A 22,143-nucleotide genomic window follows, 5' to 3' on the forward strand; every position below is an offset into this window, starting at 1 on the left:
GGAGGGGGGGAGAGACACAGAGAGGAGGGGGGGGAGACACAGAGAGGGAGGGGGGGGGAGACACAGAGAGGGAGGGGGGGGAGACACAGAGAGGGAGGGGGGGAGACACAGAGAGGGAGGGGGGGGAGACACAGAGAGGGAGGGGGGGAGACACAGAGAGGGAGGGGGGGAGACACAGAGAGGGAGGGGGGGGGAGACACAGAGAGGGAGGGGGGGGGGGGAGACACAGAGAGGGAGGGGGGGGGGAGACACAGAGAGGGAGGGGGGGGGGAGACACAGAGAGGGAGGGGGGAGACACAGAGAGGGAGGGGGGGGACACAGAGAGGGAGGGGGGGGGAGACACAGAGAGGGAGGGGGGGAGACACAGAGGGAGGGGGGGAGACACAGAGAGGAGGGGGGAGACACAGAGGGAGGGGGGAGACACAGAGGGAGGGGGGAGACACAGAGGGAGGGGGGAGACACAGAGGGAGGGGGGAGACACAGAGAGGGAGGGGGGAGACACAGAGAGGGAGGGGGGAGACACAGAGAGGGAGGGGGGAGACACAGAGGGAGGGGGGAGACACAGAGGGAGGGGGGAGACACAGAGAGGGAGGGGGGAGACACAGAGAGGGAGGGGGGAGACACAGAGAGGGAGGGGGGAGACACAGAGAGGGAGGGGGGAGACACAGAGAGGGAGGGGGGAGAGACACAGAGAGGGAGGGGGGAGACACAGAGAGGGAGGGGGGAGACACAGAGAGGGAGGGGGGAGAGACACAGAGAGGGAGGGGGGGAGAGACACAGAGAGGGAGGGGGAGAGACACAGAGAGGGAGGGGGAGAGACACAGAGAGGGAGGGGGAGAGACAGAGAGGGAGGGGGAGAGACAGAGAGGGAGGGGGAGAGACAGAGAGGGAGGGGGAGAGACAGAGAGGGAGGGGGAGAGACAGAGAGGGAGGGGGAGAGACAGAGAGGGAGACTGATCACCCGAGGCTGGTTTCTGGGCATGCTCAGTAGAGCAAGCAGGATCCTGTCTATCAGCATGCCAGCGTTCACATGCGTTTGCATGCTGTTTAGTCAGGATCCAGTAATTTGCAGTATTTGGATGCAGCTGGATCCTCACTATAAACGCACGCAAACGCATGTGAACGCATGTTGACGCGAGTCCATTGCAAATGCATTGAAATGAAAACGCATTTGCACTGGATCCGTTTTTGCGTTAAAAAAAACGTTCAGGACGCATGTTAAAAAAACGTAGTGTGAAAGCAGCCTAACACAGAATGGCTCCTGTATGTGGGGGTCAGGAGAGATAGCTGTTGGTATACGGCATTAAACACATTGAACACATTTTTGTGGGAAACATTTCAGTGAAGCTTGTACTTCATTCATTGAAATTCTTTGGGTTTTAATGCATACGAGTCCAGTGAGTGGTCCTTCTCAGTGACTGTACTCACCGAGTAGGACCGCCCACTGGACATACATACATACATACATATACATACATATATATATATATATATATATATATATATATATATATATATATATATATATATATATATATATATATATATATATATATATATATATATATATATATATATATATATATATATATATATATATATATATATATATATATATATATATATATATATTATATACATACATACACTTAAGATATACACACACACACGTTGCACTGAATCATTCTGTTCAGCCTTTCATTCTCTATACTGTAATGTTCACAGACTGGACCTCATTTATAATATAACAGGTTCCCAATCACTTACTTAAAACTCTTCACAACCAAGGACGTATATATACACATGTCCTTGGTCATGTATAGACCTTTAATGCGAGCTCATGTGGTGAGCCTTTTTCTTTTTTTTACTGTTTACTAGAAATTCATGGTGGTCATGTCTAATTTGGCGTGACACCATGAATTTTGGGCTTAGTACCAGCTGAGAATACAAAGCTGGTATTAACCCCTTTATTACCCAGTGTGCCAACGCTGGACGAGCCAGGTAAAGCGCCTGAAAATGGCACTAAGAAAAAATGCGCCATTTCAAGGGGCGTCTGCAGTTTTTAGCGTCGGGGCCCAGAACACATGGGCCTTACCATGCGGAGATTCCCAGCTTCCAGCTGCCTGGCTTTACCTGACTGACGATTAAAATACGGCAGGAGCTCACACTTTTCTATTAATTATAATTAAAAAAAATAAATAAATTAATGGGCTTCCTGTATTTTGATTGCCAGCCTAGGTAAAGCCAGGCAGATAGGGGTGGCAGTGGAGCGCTCCATCATTTTTTAAAATTAATTTATTATTACACTACTACGGTATATGTTTGAGGGACCCAACAGCCAATCATAGATGCGGTCACACAGAATGGGTGTCTGTGATTGGCTGTTGGAGTAACTGGAATCTGCCCATACATTCTAGATGCTAGAATGTATGGGCTGGTTTCAGGTTACTCCAGCATCCAATCATAGATGCCCACTCTGACAGCGTCTGTGATTGTCTGTTATTTTAACAGTAAAATAAAACAACACAGATAAAAAATATTTTATTAGGAAAAAAAACAGAAGACATTTAGGACTCCATCTTTATTACCAAAAAAAACCAAAACAAAACAAAACCACCCTGCGACGTAGTCGAAAGGCGGGTGAGCATCTTCAGCTCTGCTACATCTGACTTACAGGACCTTCCATAACATCACAGGCATGTGACCAATCTGGTGTGAATGTTGATACCTTGTGGATTACAGGACCTTCCGTGATGTCAACATTCACACCAGACTGGTCACATGGCTATGACGTCATGGAAGGTCCTGTAACCCAGAGGCACAGCAATGATCGGACACGGAAACAAAGCGGCTGGGAGACAGTCTGCAGGACGCGTCATGGGAGCGGTAAGTATAATGACAATGTTTATTATTACTATATTCTCTATGTTACAGCCCCCCCTGCCCCAAACCCATAACTGTAAAGTCCAAGTTCGGTGTTCGGACGCAAGTTCGCGTGATCTTTACAAAACGTTCGGGCGAGACTCCAGAACACCGGGGTGGGGGTGGGGGTTCCCATCACCAATTATTATGGCATAGCCCCACTCCTGACATACAGTTGAAACCAGAAGTTTACATACACTATTTATAATGACACATCTGCATGTTTTTCTCACTATCTTACATGAAATCAGTTACAAAATGGTGGAACAACACTAACGCTGTAAGTCTGAGCTGCAAGCTGGTAAGCAATTATCTGATCTAAGGTATGATTTAAACCGGGCACACACTGGGCTTTGTACTGCTTGCTTTTTTCTCCCCTGAGAAAGCCACCGCCGCAGTGGCGATACACGTGGGGTAACCACGCCAAAACCCACCCCTCTGGGTTAATATGTATGGTAGTGAGTATGGGCTTGACTGGTTCTCATCTTATATCATTGTATAGACCTTATCCGGGCTGAACAGCCATACGGCTTAGGGTCTGTGTAGCTTTTTACATTGCTATAGTAGTATATAACTGATTTTTGTATCATAGCTCATGTAGCTTGATTCTAGATGAACCTTCTTGTCCTTATTCCTAAACTCTGGTTACTCTTTAGCAACATTGTGGGGCTATTTATTATGTTCATCTGATGCATAGATGCTATTGTATTTGAAACAGTCATGTGGGATCTTCTCAACTATTGTGTCTTGCAATTATGCTCCTATATGCTGTAGGATGCTATAAGAACTGCACACTAATAAAAGTGGCCACAAATAATCTGCTTAAATTATCTACCAGACTGGCTTAAGAGAGGTTAATAGAAATTTTGCTATATGATTGCCTAATGTATAGGGTCTTGGCGTTCTGGGGAACAATGCCCATGGCTTTTTAAATGCTTTTAAGCAGTGTCTTTGTGTGTGCTCTTCACTCCCAGTATGGAGAGAAGTGTGTTTTTGCTATTGTAATAAAGATTTCTATATTTATATAAATTCAGTCTGTTGGTGATCCCTGTGAGGTATACTCTTTCCCTTTTTCTTATATACAGTTATAAAATGGTGCCGCAGGAGCAAAGAAACACCAAAAAACGCATGAACACACTGAAGCGCGAGTATACCGCTAAAAAAAAAAATTTAAAAAAAAAAAAAATCGTGGGGACCAACCCACGGCAAACTGGGTGCGTTTTTACCGCGTTTCTTTCTGCGCGTGTGGATTTTTCTTACGTAAAAGTCATTTCCCAGTGCGCACAGGGCCTTAAAGTGCCACTTCACTGCTTAAAAATAAATAAAAATAAAATGCTAGAGTGATGCTCAAACAGATGAAAATAATTCAGATGGGAAAAGTTACGATTTTCATTTAGTTGCATAGTAATTCTGCACACTAATCGTGCCCAATAATTATGAATATTTAGTTTCTTTAATATCAAGGTTTCAAGTTTATCAGCCTTTCGGATTCACAGACATCACAGTAGTTGTTCACTAATAAAATGAATCAAGAATACAAAATTGCCTAATTGTGCACAGTGTGTGTGACATCGCTTCAGAGGAGCTTGGGCATCGAAGCTGCAGAGATGTGAACAGGCGAGTGTTGGTTAATTGACCAACGTTTCTGCCGTTAACAAAACGTTTTTTAAAACTTCAAAAACATCTTCAGTGAAGATATATCCATTAAATGGGTTGTCTTTGTTATCAGCCATAATCACCATGGGAAGCGTAATATTACAATGTGGCCATTTAAATAAACGGGCAATACATGTAACTGATCAACAGGCCAAGCCTGCCAGAGCAAGATGGCCAACCATGTAACTGATGAACAGGCCAGGTCTTCTAGAGCAGGAGGACCATCCATGTAAGGCTAGGTTCACATTTCTGTTTTAAATCCGTCAGGTCCGTCATTGCGAGTGAGTGACTCTGTCGTTTTTTAGATGTCAACTGATGCAACGGATGTGTTATTTCACAGGATTCCGTTCACAGGAATCATGTGAAAAAACTGATCCGTCGCGTCCGTTACATCCGCTGTGCGTCAGTTTTCTGACGGATCCGTCATGATCAGTTTGTGTTTGGGAAAGCCCAGTGGGTGTGCCAAACCTGCTGGGCATGCTCAGTAGAGCATGATGGAATCCAGCGCTGAATTCCGTCGTAAGACGAATTACGACGGAATCCAGCACCATAGACAAACATTACAAGCTTGACGGATTGCGACGGATTCCTGCGTGGTGCGTTAATTTTGATGACCCAAAAAACGTTACATTCTGCTTTGTTTCCGCCCGGTGGTCAGTCCAAAAACGTCTGATGCGCTGCGCAGCGGATGCAACGCAAGGTCATCAGTCGCAATCCGCCACTCATACAAGTCTATGGAAAACAGAATCCGCTAAACGGATTCCATTGTTTACCAGAGCCGCGGATTGTGACATACAAATTGACGGAAATGTGAACCTAGCCTAAGTGATGAACAGGCCAGGTCTGCCAGAGCCGAAGGGCCATCCATGTAAGGCTAGGTTCACATTTCCGTCAATTTGTATCAGTTACAATCCACGGCTCTGGTAAACAATGGAATCCGTTTGGCGGATTCTGTTTCCCATAGACTTGTATGAGTGACAGATTGCGACAGATGAGCTTGTGTTACATCCGCTGCGCGGCGCATCAGTCGTCTTTGAACTGACCGCCGGGCGGAAACATGCAGAATGTAACGTTTTTTGGGCCGTCAAAGGTAACGCACCGCACAGGAATCCGCTGCAATCCGTCAAGCTTGTGAAGGAGGTCTATGGTGCTGGATTCCGTCGTGCTCTACTGAGCATGCCCAGCATCTTGGCACGCCCACTGGGCTGTCCCAAATACAAACGGATCATGACGGATCCGTCAGAAAACGGACGCACAGCGGATGAAACGGACGCGATGGATGTGAACAGAATCCTGTGAAAAACACATTTGTTGCTATCTAAAAAAAACCGACTGATCCGTCGCTGACGGACTTAAAATAACAGAAATGTGAACCTAGCCTAAACGGACAAACAGGCGGGGTCTGCCAGAGCAGGAGGGACATCCATGCAACTGATGAACAAGCCAGGCCTGCCAGAGCAGGACGGCCATCCATGTAAAGGACAAAAAGGTCAGGACTGCCGGCGCAGGAAGGGCATCCTTGTAACTAATGAACAGGCCAGGTCTTCTAGAGCAGGAATGCCATCCAGGTAACTGAACAAGCCAGGCCTGCCGGCGCAGGAAGGGCATCCTTGTAACTAATGAACAGGCCAGGTCTTCTAGAGCAGGAATGCCATCCAGGTAACTGAACAAGCCAGGCCTGCCGGCGCAGGAAGGGCATCCATGTAACTGATGAACAGGTCAGGTCTTCAAACTAATTAAAAGATTGCCAATTTCTATTAACTATATCTGAGGGCCTTTGCAGCAAGTAACACTAGTTTTATCTGCGTGTTTACATCTCAGTGTAAAGAAAATAGTGCAACTTATCAATCAAGCTCATAGTTTGAAATTGTCAAATTAAGAGAATAATGTGAAACAAGAACATGAATCTGAGAAAAGTGACAGTACAAGACTCCAAGTGTTGGTAGATGCCCCGAGTAGCCAGGCCAGCCGTGGACTGTGTGCAGTTATAGCCACTACTCCCCAGATACTTTAATTTAATTAGCCGCTCTAACATTTATTTATGCCTACACATCCGAGACGCAGTCACAATTAACAGGAGGCGGAATAGGGAGGAGGGGGGATCTCAGTGTTTAAAGAGCGGTGCAGGAGATGTCTCGCTAAAGGTTTGTGCGACTCTCGAGATGCCAGCTTTCTGCATGTGTGAGAAGCTCAGGCATAAATAAAAGGGTGTGAGGCAGTTTTAATTAAACCAATACATCTGTGCCAGTTACCATGTCAGACTTCCTCTTGACACGCTCGGGCACACGGGATGAACTGTGCGTTTTACCCATTCTACACCAGAAAAAGATGAGCAATAAGGTTGCTGACCCCTTGGGAATCTGTATATTGAGTGGAGAGAAATCTTGGCAAATTTCTTCCCCCAAAATCTCATTGTGGGTAGTGATGAAGCCATGTAGAGAAGGAGCTTGGAAGGAAGTGGACAGACACCACGAGATCAATACGCCCAACCCCAAATCTTCATTATATTAGAACTCAGAATTGCCAATATAAATATTTCCATTTTCACGTTGCGTCAGTTTTTGGGAAAGCTGTATTCCTGAATGGCGGTCCTAGCTAGTTCGGCAATGGAGCAATCTGTGTTGTCTATACAGGCTCATACCAGGGCAGATATAATAGAAAATATCCCCTACCACTTGCTTTCCTAGCACTAGAGAACCGCTTACCCTCTCAATGCAGTGGTCTATAGTTGGGAATAGAATGGGAGGGGGGGGGGTATGAGGGGATGCTATGTAATGGTTAACAGACCCCTTGAAATCACCCGACAGTAAGAACCCAATATAAACAAGGCTCCGAATCCCATTATTTTCTCTAAAACAATGAGCTGCATTTGGGATTTAGCAGAGCGTGAAATTCCACCGACTTCTCAGCTCCAGGGGTGCAGTGGTGACAAGAGACACTAAGACATGCCGTACGGTGAGACGGCACAGGGGTGGTGATTGACAGTGGTGAGACATCTGGCGGAAGGCAATATAGCAGTAACAAACGTGGGGGAAAGAGAACAGGAAGAAACCAGCACAGCAGGAAGCGAGCACAGGGTGAGTGGCACGCACAAGGGCAGGCGCAGCCACAATAACGATATTCAACCCAGGTCAGAAGCTGGCACATCCCGCCTCATTGCTAATACAATGTAAAATGCATTGTTTCTAAGGGTGTTTTCTGCATATGTAGATAGGATACAGGCAACACACAAAAAAGCATGGTATATCATTATTAGAAACTATACACCTTCCATAAATCATGCTAAATTAGTAGAAACTTTAGTAAATGCTACACCAAGTAAATAAGTTCAGAAGAAGAAAAAAAAAGTCAGGGTCAAGTAGCAATAGCTTACTGGGGATTAGTTTTTATATCAACCCATTATATATTCCTGACCTAAAGCCCCTTATACACAGACTAATGGTGGTCAAACCTGGAGATATAGACAGGTTCTGACGGCAGTCTAATGTGTATGTGGGCCCCCGACAACTGATTGAGGGAGATACATAACAGGTCTGATTTTTTACTTCTGATCACTTTGTTCTGCTGCGATCAGCCAAAATATTTTTGCAATGGCTTTCATATAGGTAAACAGGAGCGTGCCAAAAGAGGCGGCTGAGATGCCTGCCGGCCGACAGCCATCTAATGGGTATTATTGTGGTATGTATCCACCTTCACAAAAGATGCTCCGACATATGTTTTCACATTCTATTTAATTTTTACATCTGTCAGGAAAAACACAGGCGCAAACTCTGAACATTACCTTACACCAATGGAAACTGTCGAGAAATTGCTGCAATTATTTCACAAAATGGCGCGTTTAAATGAAGCTTCTTCCACCAGTACTCGGCCAAATGTCCTGACATCAAATTTTGGGACGTGCCACGCATCTTTCTCAGTATTTCCGTCTTCACATGACCCCAATGCGCTGAGTATTAGCACCAGTTATCGGATCAACGAAATTCTGCTTCGTTACGGCGAAGGACGTGAAACATGCGTAATTTTTGCTCGCCATTTGCATGCTTCCACACCATGCCGAAGATCCATGGAAAAACTGCTCTTAGGTTACTGGAGCATGTCAGAGTATCTTTTGTGGAGGTGGATACATGCCACAATAATACCCATCTAATGTATATGGCAACCTTAAGAGGCAACGGAATAATGTACTTCTTTAGGCCCACATACACATTGGGCTGGGGCTACAAAGCAACAGGTGATGAACAGAAATTATCAGAAATGATTCACAGCAAGAAACAGCTGTGCAACTTTTTAACTGGGTGACTATTAGAAAAAAAAAAAAAAATACAATGGCCAAATTGCAGAGAGTTCACAAGAAAATCACATGTGACTAGCAATGAAGTCTATGTGCCAAGGGAGTTGCGTGTGATTTGAGACCAGTGATAAAAAAATCCAACTCACCTGGAGACTATGGGACAGTATAGAAAATTATTAGATGCAATATCACAGTGTGACACATGTAGATTAAACTGTGGCAGGACAAAACGACCATCTAATGTGTAAGGGGTGGTGGCATCTTGACCATCCCCGACAGATGCCCCATGCTTGGGGAGAAAAATACGGGCAGGTGGAGCCTTAATGCCAGATACTCTTGTTTTCAGGGTGGATGAGCAACTGCTAGGGACTTTCCTCATACATACATAATATGTATGTATATATATATATATATATATATATATTATATTATATATATATATATATATATATATATATATATATATATATATATATATATATATATATATATATATATATATATATATGTATGTATGTATGTATGTATGTATGTATGTATGTATGTATGTATGTATGTATGTATGTATGTATGTATGTATGTATGTATGTATGTATATATGTATATATGTATATATATATGTGTATGTGTATGTGTATGTGTATGTGTATGTGTATGTGTATGTGTATGTATATATATATATATATATATATATATATATATATATATATATATATATATATATATATATATATTATATATATATATATATATATATATATATATATATATATATATATATATATATATATATATATATATATATATATATATATATATTCCAATGGGCACCACAGTTGCTCAGTGGTTAGCACTGTTGCTTTGCAGTCTTGGGGTCCCAGGGTTAAAGAAATCATCTACAAGGAATTTGTACATTATCCCCGTGTTTTTGTGGGATTCCTCAGGTTCTCCAGATTATTCCCACATTCCAAAGACATACTGATAAAGAATTTAGATTGTGACCCCTAATGGAGATAGTGATGATTAGTGATGAGTGAGCACTAAGAAGCTCAAGTGCTCAGTACTCGAAACAAGTAGGTCGATCGTTCGGAAGGGCGCGAGCCAAGTACAAAGTTTAATGAAAGTGAATGGGAAACTTGAGAATTTTTCAAGAAGAGGACCCCATTGACTACCATTCTACTCGAGTGCACGAGTTGCGCCCATCCAAATATCAGACTGATGGTTATGAGTACCGAGCACCAGAGCATAGCAGTGCTCACTCATCATTAATGAGGTCTATAAAGCGCTGTGGACTTAATGGTGCTATATAAAAGGAGTATAAAATTAAATATCTCCCCTCTGAAAGCACATGAAAGCTTGGCCAAGTCGAGCAGTCAGTTTATACAGATATCGAAAGAGATAGCCGACTGCTGAATGAATGTGTATGGCCACCTTAGACTAGCGTCAACAGCCTTACCATAGGTTCGGAATAGAATTTCACTGTAGACCAGCATCTTCACTGCCAAGCACTAGGAAGCTGCATGCAGCAGGCACCAAACACCTGCCCATTGCTATACCCATCATAATTTACACTTTATGGAAAAGAACAATGACACGTGTTCATTCCTACAAAGCATGAATGGTTCCCCTCCTTTTGCCCTAAAATTATGAGGGTAAGTACGGACAATACTTAATAGCAATTAGTGCTTGATTTAGGAGCTCTGAACTTTACAGAAATACACCTGAAATAGTCTGAACTCCAGCATATTCTGCTGATCCTACGATTCCTCTGCGCTCAGCGGGTACTCGCTGCTTAGCACGTCTCTGCTGAGGAGTGAGAAAGCAACGCTGTCTCAGTCGCAGATCCCCCAGAGAGACGTAGGGGCTGGGAATTTACACCTGTGATCCTGAAACTGTGTCAGCATTGGTTAAACAGACGTTTGTGGTAGGAGGTAGAGCCAAGCTCAATGAGAACATACAAAGCAAGAGCTGCCAAGAGAGCATATTGTTTGGGCATTATCGCCATTCTACTCCTCTACACAAAAGGAGGTTGATAAAAAAAAAAAAATAAAAAAAAAATTCTATAATAATTATATATATACACACACACGTACATACACACACAATTCACATATTTTAAAAAAAAAACAAACAAACAAAAAAAAAAAAAAAAAAAACTTTGTTTCATACTCCAATCTAAAACCAAAAGCCTGTGCATGCCTCGTAATAAATTTGGCACATCTTTGGCCAGAGTGCGCTAGAAAATGAGATATATGGCAGCTTTTTGCCACACAGAGTAATCTGGTGCCTCGTCTTCACCTGTTTTTTTTTTTTTTTTTTAAATCAGAATTTTTTATTGCATTTTAAAACTTTCATAAACATAACAAATTGTGAGGGTAGTCCTCACACATACCCCCTCCCCTCTACCTCACCCCACCCTCTTCCGGTCAACAGTCTCACCCCTCCACTCTCTGCATCCCTCTTTATTCACATAATGACCTGCCCTCCTTATTTCTCAGCCACTGAGATCTTTCCTTTCCTACCTATAGTCTAAATATCCTATCTTTCAGTAGATCAAATGACGCTAATCCTGGAAAGTCCAGCCACTTGCTCCAGATCTTCTCATATCGAGTTCTCCTTCCCCTTTTAATATAAACATTTTTCTCCATATAAATAATATAATTCACTTTTTCAACAAATTCCTCACATGTCGGTGCTTTTTCAGATAGCCAATACAAGGCAATTAGTTTCCTTGCTGCATACAACAATCGTGCCACTACCAGTTTCTCTTGTTCATCCGCCCCCACTTCATCCACATAGCCCAGCACACACATCAGCGGGTTTCTGGGTAGGTCCACTTGCATCACTGATTGAATTAAATTTAACACTGTGATCCAGAACCCTTGTAAACACGGGCATTCCCACAACATGTGCATGATCCCTGCTTCTTCCACCGTACATTTTGGACACTTGGAATCTGTTCTCACTCCCACTTTCTTCATCCACACGGGGGTTCTATATACTCTGTATATAACATATAATTGCGATAGCCATTTTGCCTCGCTCAGATATTTTGATGTCATATTGCAAAATAGACTCCCATTTCTCCTCCCCAATTTCTCCCAAATCCCCACCTTGCATATGCCCCAATTTGTTGCCTCCCAACCGACATGGACAGTCGTCCTCCGTAGACCATCGATATACATCCTGCCGTCCCTCTCTGCGTCCCTATTAATTACACTATCTGATTGTATAACAATTGGTGTTATTCTGTTCTGCGATTCAAATGCGTGACGTAGCTGCAGGTATTTGTCCCAGTGGGAAGTCTTTTAACAGTACTTCAAAAGTCTTAAATATGTTTCCATCCATCACTTGGGAGAGGTACCAGATACCAATTCTCCTCCATTGCCCAAATTCTTTAAGGGATAAAAATTCCGGAATGTTGGGGTTGTCCCACATGGGGGTATATCTAGTGAACCCGGTTACCTGTCTCATCTGTTTGATCTTACCCCATACTTTATCTATCAACTGTATAGTAGGATATAATGCAGAGTGTGGACGAAACTTTCCCGCCTCCAGACTTGCCAGCAGAGGACCTTTTCCGATCACATACTGTAATATTTTCCCCGCCGAGGTCTCTAAACCTGTCACACCCCACCCCACCATGTGTTGGCTCTGGGCAGCTAAGTAATAGCACCAAGGATTAGGTAGAGCCAGTCCCCCTTCGTCTTTTGGTCTCTGTAAATATTGTAACCTCACCTGTGGGCGCTTCCTTCCCCAGATAAAGCCTCAGAAAATAGAATTTATTTTATAAAACCTATTTTGTGGTAGCCATACTGGGGCGTTATGGAGCACATAGCTAAAATGATGCTAATGCCCCAACTGCTCTAAGTTGACTCTCCCCACCACCGAAAAGTACAGTTTGGACCAGGCCAGAATATTTTGTTTGAACTTATGTAAAAGGGGGGCGAGATTAAGACGTTCATAGTCAGTCAGTTTAGTGGATATCATAATTCCCAGATATTTAAACTCTGACACCACCTGAACCGGAGCACAAGTCACCACTACATTGGAAGGCGTTTCATCTAGTGGCATCAAAACCGATTTGTCCCAATTTATCGTGAGCCCTGATATCATTCCAAAGTTAGATATGACCCTCATTACCGCCTCCAAGGAACTCCCTGCATCTGCCAGAAACAATAATAAATCGTCCGCATACAAGGCCACTTTCTCCTCCACACTCCCATATCGGTAACCCACTACACCAGGATCCCGCCGCATCACCACCGCCAGTGGTTCAATAGTGATAGCAAACAACAGGGGGGACAGTGGGCACCCCTGCCTTGTGCCCCTATAGAGAGAAAAGCTATCTGACATGCTGCCATTTGCCCTAATTCTTGCCGTAGGAGCAGAGTACAACAGCTGCACCCACCTAGTCTTCACCTGTTTCTAAAAATAATCCTTTGGGATTTAGTAATCTGCCAGGAAAGCACAAAAGGATAAAGACATTTTTAAAAAAAAACAAACCAAGAAACCACCAAAACACAACACCTGCACTAACTGTTTTGGCGCAACAGAAAAGAAAAAAAAAAAAACAAAAACAAATATCCAAACTTCAAAGAGGCTTATACAAAGACACAGTCATTTCACCTGCCTAGTTACATTTTCTGCCAAATGCCAGAATAATGAAAGAGAGAATGTTTTAAGTCATTTTTAATTTTTGGGTCAAACGCTTTGCATCTCCTTCCACAAGCTTCCCACAATAGATAGGAGGAATGGGCCCAAATCCAACCAACAGAGGTGATGTAACGGAGCCATGTTTGTTGGTCTCCTTGCTCGTACCAGCCTTTTCAGGTTTGCCCATACATTTTCAATAGGAAATCAGGGCTTTATGATGGCCACTCCAAAACATTGACTTTGTTATCCTTAAGCCACTTTGTAACCAGTTTGGCAGTATGCTTTGGGTTACTGTCCATTTGGAAGACCCATTTCCACCCAAGCTTCAAATTCCTGGCTGATGTCTTGAGATGTTGCTTCAATATTGCCACAATCTTCTCTCCTCATGATGCCATCTATTTTTAGAAATACACCAGTGAAGTACACCTCCAGCAGCAAAACAACCCCACAACATGATGCTGTCACCCCCGTGTTTCACAGTTGGGATGTTGTTCTTGGGCTTCAAAGCTTCTCCCTTTTTCCTCCAAATGTAATAATGGACATTATGGCCAAACAGTTCAATTTTAGTTTCTTCAGACCACAGGATATGTCTCCAAAAATTAAGGTCTTTGTTCCTGTGTGCATTTACAAACAATCTGGCTTTTTTATATTTCTTGTGGAGTAATGGCTTCAGAGTGGCCTTTCAGCCCATGTTGATAAGAGTACTCGTTAACACTGTGGATAATGACACCATCTTAGGCCTCTGCCACACTCACGTGAATTTCACGCACGTGCCGAGAGACACGTATTTTCCCTGCGTGTTGCGTGCAGGTAAGTACGTGTCTCTGGTACGTGCGTGACACGTGTGTTCTACGTGTGCTATCCGCGATAGCACACGTAGAATCAGTAATTATTATACTCACCTGGTCCTTCCTGCTGCCGCGCTGCTGTCCGTGGTGCTGATCCTCGGTCTCCAGCCCTCCCGTCTCCCCGCTGCTGCTGCTGCCAGGCAGTGAAGTGAATATTCTATGAGATTAATGAGCGGCGGTCGGCAGCAAGAGGCAGCAGCGGCAGAGACAGGAGGGCTGGAGAAGGTGAGTTAATGTTTTTTATTTTTTTCCCTGACATGTGTGTTTACTCCGGCGCGTGTCACACGGGACCGCATCCACACTACACCAGTGTGGTACGGGTGCGGGCCGTGTAACACCCGTGCTGCCGGAGAAAACACTGACATGTCAGCGCTTTGAAAATCGCACACACGTACAAACGCACACGGACACACGTTCCGTGTGGTTTTACGTGTGTGTGCCTGCTACCATAGGGTAGCATTGCTGTACATGTCTCCGTGCCGCCGGTACGTGTAAAAAATGCCAAACACATACCGGAGGCACGGATGTGTGGCGCAGGCCTTAACCAGCTTCTGCCAGCATCTACATAAGGTCTTTTGCTTTTGTTCTTGGCTTGATATGCACATGTCTAACCAAAGCACACTCATCTCTGGTACACAGAACCCATCTCATTCCTGAGCGGTACGATGGCTGGATATTCCCATCTTGTTTGTACTTGCGTATAATTGTTCATGCAGATGAATGAGGCCCTTCAGGTATCTGGAAATTACACCCAAGAATGAACCAGACTTGTGCAACTCCACAATTCTCTTCCTGGGATCTTTGCAGATTTCTTTTGACTTTCACATGATGCTACACAAAGAAGCAGTGTATTTCAGATGGGCATTAAAATACATCCACAGGCGTGTCTCTAACTCAAATGTTGCCAATAAACCTGTTAGAAGCTTATAAAGACATGACATCATATGGGCTGTCCCATATTGCTTAAAGGCATGGTATTCTTAGTGTATGCAAACTTTTGACTTTGCAGAAAGCAATAAAAATGCCTTAAAACATTGTCTTTTTCTCTCTCATTATTCCTAATTGACCTAAAACAGGAAAGGTTTATTCTGATTTAATGTCATATTGAGAAAAACATGCAGATGTGTCTTTTTAGATAGTGTATGTAAACTTCTGGTTTCAACTGTGCATATTGGGATGTACATCAGTGATTTTTGTCCTGAAGAAGGAGCAAGACTAAAATACGTAGAACAATAAAAATCACGATACTAATCGTTCCTGAATACTTCTTTACTATACATGGCAGTACGGATTTAACCCCTTCTTTTTAACCGATTTTGAGTGTACACATGGTCTGCAGCAGCCATTGCACAGCTACCGTATTTTTTGGACTATAAGACGCACCGGACTATAAGACGCACCCTGGTTTTAGAGGAGGAAAATGGGAAAATAAAACTTTAAGTAGAAAATGTGGTCATGACACACTGTTATAGGGCGAGGATCTGCTGCTGACACTGTTATGGGGGTAATGTCCCCAAATTCTCTACTAAAGGTACCCCATCCTGGTAATGATCCTCCTGCCTTGTATATGATCCTGCTATAAACCCCCATCCAGCCTGTTCACATGCCCCCCCATCCAGCCTGTTCACATGCCCCCCCATCCAGCCTGTTCACATGCCCCCCCATCCAGCCTGTTCACATGCCCCCCCATCCAGCCTGCTCATATACTCCCATCGTGCTCATATACCATCCTGGTATATGGCCTGTATCCTATAGCACAGAGAAAAAAAATAAACGTTTATACTCACCTTTTCCTCACTCCCTGCAGCACCGATCATCTTCCTCTCTGGCACGCTGATCTGTGTGTGTGGAGCCGTTCCCCTGCAGCACGCGATGTCTTCCTGTCTGTGCCGATCAGCTGACCAGCTCAGCACAGATCAGCTGACCGGCACAGATCAGCTGACCGGCACAGACAGGAAGTCATTGCGTGCAGCAGGGGGGCGGCTCCACACACGGGGACGGGTGAGTGTACTGATTCACTGCACCCCGCGCTGGTAATGACGCGCGGGGGGCAGTGAATACAGCCGCACATGATCACTCCAGGCTGTAATTGCCAGGGGTGATCATGCCAGCTCTTTACTATGCGCGCGTCCCCGCTCATCCTTCCGCCCACCTGTCAGTGCCGGCTTCAGCGCTGAGAGATGGGCGGGAGGATGGGCGTGCATATGTAATGAGCGGGCCCACGTGGTCACGAGCAGGCGCTGCTGCTGCCTGCTCGTGCCCCCGATGACCCGCAGCACCCTCATTCCCAGCCGCAGCCCTATAGTCAGACCATAAGACGCACCCCCAACTTTCCCCCAACATTTGGGGGAAAAAAAGTGCGTCTTATGGTCCGAAAAATACGGTATATACACTGGAGATTAAAATTAGAGAACAATGTGTATGATCACTTACTTTTTTCAGAAATAATGTAATTCATCAACATTTGAAGGTTTTTTGTAAGGGGTATACCATGTGATTTTACAAAAGATCCAACGTTTAACAACATAAAGCTTTTATTTTGCCCAAATTGTTAAAGAACAGCAAAGACTGTAGCACAGAGAAAGATTATAACTAAATTTTCTGAAGGTAACAACAGTCACCAATAAGTACGAAGTGTACAGGCCTTTGCTTTGAATGACTTCAGCACATCTGCGGTCACAGGACATCACTAGTCTCTCACACTGCTCTGGTGGGATTTTGGTCCACTCTTCTTCCAGTCTCTGCCACAGTTCTTTGACTGTTGTGGGTTTCTTGGTCATAACTTTGTCACCAAGGATCTTCCAGAGGTTTTCATTGTTTCAATGTTTTGTTTCAATGAACTGCTTTACCCGTTTTGCTGTGTGACAGCGGGAATTATCCTGCATGAAAATTGTTGGCTGATTGAGTGATTAACACAAGTAAGGAACCATGTGTTTAAGAAGGTTCTGATACACACTTGCATTCACTCTGCCATGTAGCTGTATGAGAGGTCCAACTCCTGCTGCAGAAAACATTCTCCAAACCATGACACTTCCGTCCACCACCTTTCACTGATTCTTAACACACTTTGGGTTCAGTCTTTCCCCAGTTTGTCGACGAACATAATGTTTTGCATCAGACCCAAATAAATTAAACTTACTTTCATAACTAAAATGAACTCTTCAATCCACACAACATGCTACTTTTTATTCTTTCTTCTAATGAAAAGTTTGGTCATTGCAGAGTAGGCTTTCAGTCCAAATGCTCTTAAACGTCGTGACACTTTATTATAAGCGAGATCCCTACCCTGGTCAGTGCTGAATTGGCAAGCAATTTCAGCTGCAGTGTTGAAACGATTACCCATGGAGATTCTCCGCATTATTCTGTCCTCTCTTGTGTTTATCTTTCGAGGGTGACCAGGTTTCGTGGGGGACTTGAAAGAGTTTGTGATGTTGTAAAGATACAATATTCTCAAAATCACACACTTGGAAAGAACAACTTCTCTTGCTATGGCTGATAGGGTCACTCCTATGGCCTTCATCTGGACAACCTGCTGCCTAGAGGGTTTCAGTCACTTTGGAACTGCACACTATTTTCCAAAGTAAGTGCAAAATGGAAAGTTAGGCTGCCAGTTACATAGTGTTTGTCAGATAACTAAGGAAATTAGCACCAGGTCCCAGATTAACACCAATAACTTGCAGGTGTCTGAAAGTGTTCTCTAATTTTGATCAGTATTCTTTTACATATATCTCATTTACATTTTTATTATGTGCATTGAAATAAATTAAATTTATGAAATAAGCTTAAAATACTGCGAGTTTACTTATGTTAGGCTATAATCCCATAGGACTACACTATGCCTTTAACATTTAGAAAATTGTGTGTTGTTCTCGAATGTTGATCTTCAGCGTCCCTTTCATAGTAGTTGTGACTTGCACAACTACCCCAGGTGAGCAATTCCTGTACTTTCTATCCCTTTCCACCGGGATAAGACCCTACATTGCGCCTTTTTGTCTCTCCAGCATCTACTACACAAAAGACAGACATTTCCCCCCCCCCCCAAAAAAGAAAAAAAAATACAAAACGCTTGCGCCAAAATGTTGTTTTGGTGCAACAAAAAACCCCCCCCAAAAAAAACCCAAAACCTTAATTTCAATGAGGCTTCTACAAAGACACGATCATTTCACCTGCCCAGTTACATTATCACATTGCAACAATTAAACAATACAATTTTCTGCAAATGATGCGGTTAAATACTTGTGTACAGAGGAGGCGAGTTCTCCTCATTGGAAGCAGCTACATTGTGCTGTGTCAGCCGTTGCATAGACTTAACAGCAGGAACCATGAACACTATGTGATCTCTAACAATAGTTTACACACCCCACTCCCTCCCAGGCATCACCATCTGCAGTGGCAAAGACCTGCATCTCCGGCATGCAAACACATCTGCCTTTGCCTGTGTCCCCCTACTGAGTTGCCCATCTGGAACAGGTGGGGTGAGTGTGGGCATAGTGGAGTAAGAGGGGCAAAGCTGGTCTTCTGTGGGGACAGGGGGAGGGTGGCCCTGACTATGAATAAAGGAGAGGAGATGGAACGTGGCACCATGTCACATCCTGCTAAATGTGTTTGCCAAAACGCGTGTTCAATTACCCTCGTTAGCGATATTAACTTTCGGTGTGTGTAGCAAATGGATTTCAGCACTTGGGAGACAGGATATTTAAAAATCACAGCTTTACCTGCACCATCTGTTTCATGGGGTCATGAGAGCACCACGAGAACATTTCACTGTAGCTAGATAATACTGGGGAGAGGGCATACGAGAGGCACGCTGTTCTAATACAGCCGCCGGATGGAAAAGAATACAGAAAAGTACAATGAACCAAGCAAGAGTCAACTACATGAACACACACTGGCAACATCACGCTCCAGCCATGTCTGAACCCAGCAAATTAAGGTTATATGGGCGCATTTACAACAGCAGCTTTTGTGGCAGTTCAAAGGCTTTGTACAAACCCAACTAGAGAACATTTCCCAATTTTACAATCTACTGAGACCCTCCGACAGGTCGTAGAACCCTTAATAACTCACCCTACTCCTCAGATAGTCAGCTAGGTTTCTACGTGTGAAGTTTGCAGCTGCTGAGGGAGACAATTCATAGCCTAAAACGAAAATACAAACAGGTATTTAATGTGACTAGTAGTACATATAAAGATAGCGACAGCGATTCTGCCTCATTAACACACAATGGGGGAGATTAAAGGGGTTACCCAGAAATAAACGTTACTTACTGATGTCTGACCTCCAGCAATCCAAAGAACAGGGTTCTGCAGAGTCCTGTCTGGAATAATCCACTTTCTCTGGCACTCCCATTGACAAATAATGGAATGGAGCATGAGCATGCGCGCACCGCCACTGCATCCATTGCTTACCGGAGAAGGAGAATGGCAAGTGGCGCTCCTTCCGGCAGCCTTATAGACAATGACTGGAGCAATGGCGCCTGTAATCAACTGCCACTCCATTCAGACATACAGTATTTCTCAGGATCGATGTGAGTGACATCAGGAAGGTATTACCTATCCCATGGATGGCTAATAACTATAATGGTGCAGAGGTCGAGCATGCACACCGCCACTGCATCCATGTCTACAAGCTTACCAGAGAGACAAGTGCTGTACTTGGCTCTCCCTCAGTCAGCCTTATAGACAATGACTGGAGCAGTGCCTCTACTCAGACATTTCTCAGGATTGAGAGACATCAGCAAGGTATTACATATCCCATGGATGGCTAATAACTTTACAACTTACTACAAACCATGTAAAGCATGTGCGCACACTGTAGATTTGTTTCTTAAAAGAAAAATCACCCCTCTGGCAGACAAAACACACCCAAGAAACGCATGTGTTTTTATTGCGTTTTGGTGCCTTTTTGTCCCTAAGTTTTTTTTTTTTTAACATTATCAATGGCAAAACACAAGGAAAAAAAAGCAGGGACCTGCAGAAAAGAAGTCACATGCTGATTCTTTTTGCTGCAGAAATTCTGCAGCAAAACATGTAAGGAAAAAAGAAGCAACGTGCGCACTGCATTCTAGATTTCTCAGACTTTGCTGGGGAAGGACTGTATGAAGCTTATGACCACAAGCTGCACCAAAAATGCAGCAAAAAACGCAGTGTGCGCACAGAGCCTAAGTCAGTCATGTATGATATAATTTGCAAAGCTTATTACAAAAATGTGTAACTTTTATTCCATTCTCTTCACCTTTCAAAATAAATGTGAGACTTAGCAGAAGAGGCCACCGATCATCTGATGGACTGTTTTCTGGAGCACAGACAAGTAAAGATACAACAAATGTATTAAGGCTCTGTGCGCACTGGGAAATTGAATTTTCTTGAGAAAATTCCGCATCCTCTCAAAGATTACCGCACCCGCGGTAAAAAAACGCGGGAAACCGCACCCGAAAACCGCATGCGGTTTGCCGCGGTTTTACCGCGGTATTGTTCGCGGTATTGCCGCGGTTTTGCCGCGTGCGGGTTGGGATGTGCTTTATTGCATTCAATGCAATAAAGCACATTGAAGAAAAAAAAAAAAATACATTTAATTCTGATAGTGGATAGACAGAAGAATAGATAGAGGGATAGATAGATAGACAGACAGAGGGATAGATAGAGAGATAGAGGACAGATCGCTGCATTTCCCACGGTCGGCAGTGAGTTCACATTGCCGGCCGTGGGAAATGACCGGTAATTACCTCTGCTGTCTGCTGCATTCAGCGCTGTGACAGTCGCGGCTGGATGTCAGCAGTGCAGGACGCCGGAGCGGTGGATTACGCCGGAGCTTTGTTTGGGGGGGGTTAATAAAAAGGTGAACGAGGCTTGTTTGTTTTATTTAAAATAAAGGATTTTTCTGTGTCTGTGTTTTTTCACTTTACTTACGGGTTGATCATGTCAGCTGTCACAGACGCTGCCATGATCAAGCCTGGAGTTAATGGCGGTGGTCCCCCATCACCATTAACCCCTTGTATTACCTTGCCACCACTGCTACTTGGTGGCAAGAAGAGCCGAGGACACGCCGATATTGTCGCATAATGCATGCGACAGTGCCGGGGCAGCTGCGGCTGATATTCTCGGCTGCCGGAGGGGGAGTGAGGCGGGGGACATTATCCCTGCCCCTCTCCCTCCCCAGCCTGAGAATACCGGGCCGCCGCTGTGTGCTTACCTCGGCTGGACGGTAAATATGCAGCGGAGCCCACGTTCTTTTTTTCCTATATTTCCGTTTTCTTTCTATGTGTGTTCTATGTGTCTATGTGTGTTCTATGTGTCTGTGATGTCTGTGTGTGTGTGTGATGTGTGTGTTTACTCTGCACGGCTTCCTCTTCCTGTAATGACATCACTTCCCTGCAAAACCACAGACAAGCGATGCACATTACCGGAGGTAAACCGCGAAATACCGCAGGGAATAACGCAGGAAAACGCAGTGAACCGCACAGAATTTGCTGCCTGCGTTATTCCCTGCGGGATTTCATGATTAACATTGAGTCAATGGAGTGAAATCCCGCAGCGCTGTGCGGAAAAGAAGTGACATGCACTTGTTTTTGCTGCGGGATTCCCGCAGCAAAACATGCAGCTGTCAAATTCCGCCCAGTGCGCACAGGATTTTTTTTCTCCATAGGATTTGCTGGTGATTCACTGCAGAGATGTTATGAACATTTTCTGCAGCGAAACATGCAGCAAATCCGCGGAAAATCCGCGGCAAAATCCGGTAAGTGCGCATATAGCCTAATACTCCTAGGCTTCT

The 22,143-nt window shown here is 44.1% G+C and overlaps 1 protein-coding gene across 1 annotated transcript in view; it reads right to left on the minus strand.

The window, feature by feature from the left end:
* PSMB2 (proteasome 20S subunit beta 2) overlaps positions 1-22,143 on the minus strand; it is a 45,421-nt gene that overhangs the window by 18,690 nt on the left and 4,588 nt on the right. Inside the window, exon 3 of the mRNA XM_075334059.1 lies at positions 19,441-19,511. Coding sequence (XP_075190174.1) covers positions 19,441-19,511 — 71 coding nt within the window. The remainder of the gene's footprint in view (positions 1-19,440; positions 19,512-22,143) is intronic.

This window comes from Anomaloglossus baeobatrachus, chromosome 2 (genome assembly GCF_048569485.1).
Source record: "Anomaloglossus baeobatrachus isolate aAnoBae1 chromosome 2, aAnoBae1.hap1, whole genome shotgun sequence".
Lineage (NCBI taxonomy): Eukaryota > Metazoa > Chordata > Amphibia > Anura > Aromobatidae > Anomaloglossus > Anomaloglossus baeobatrachus.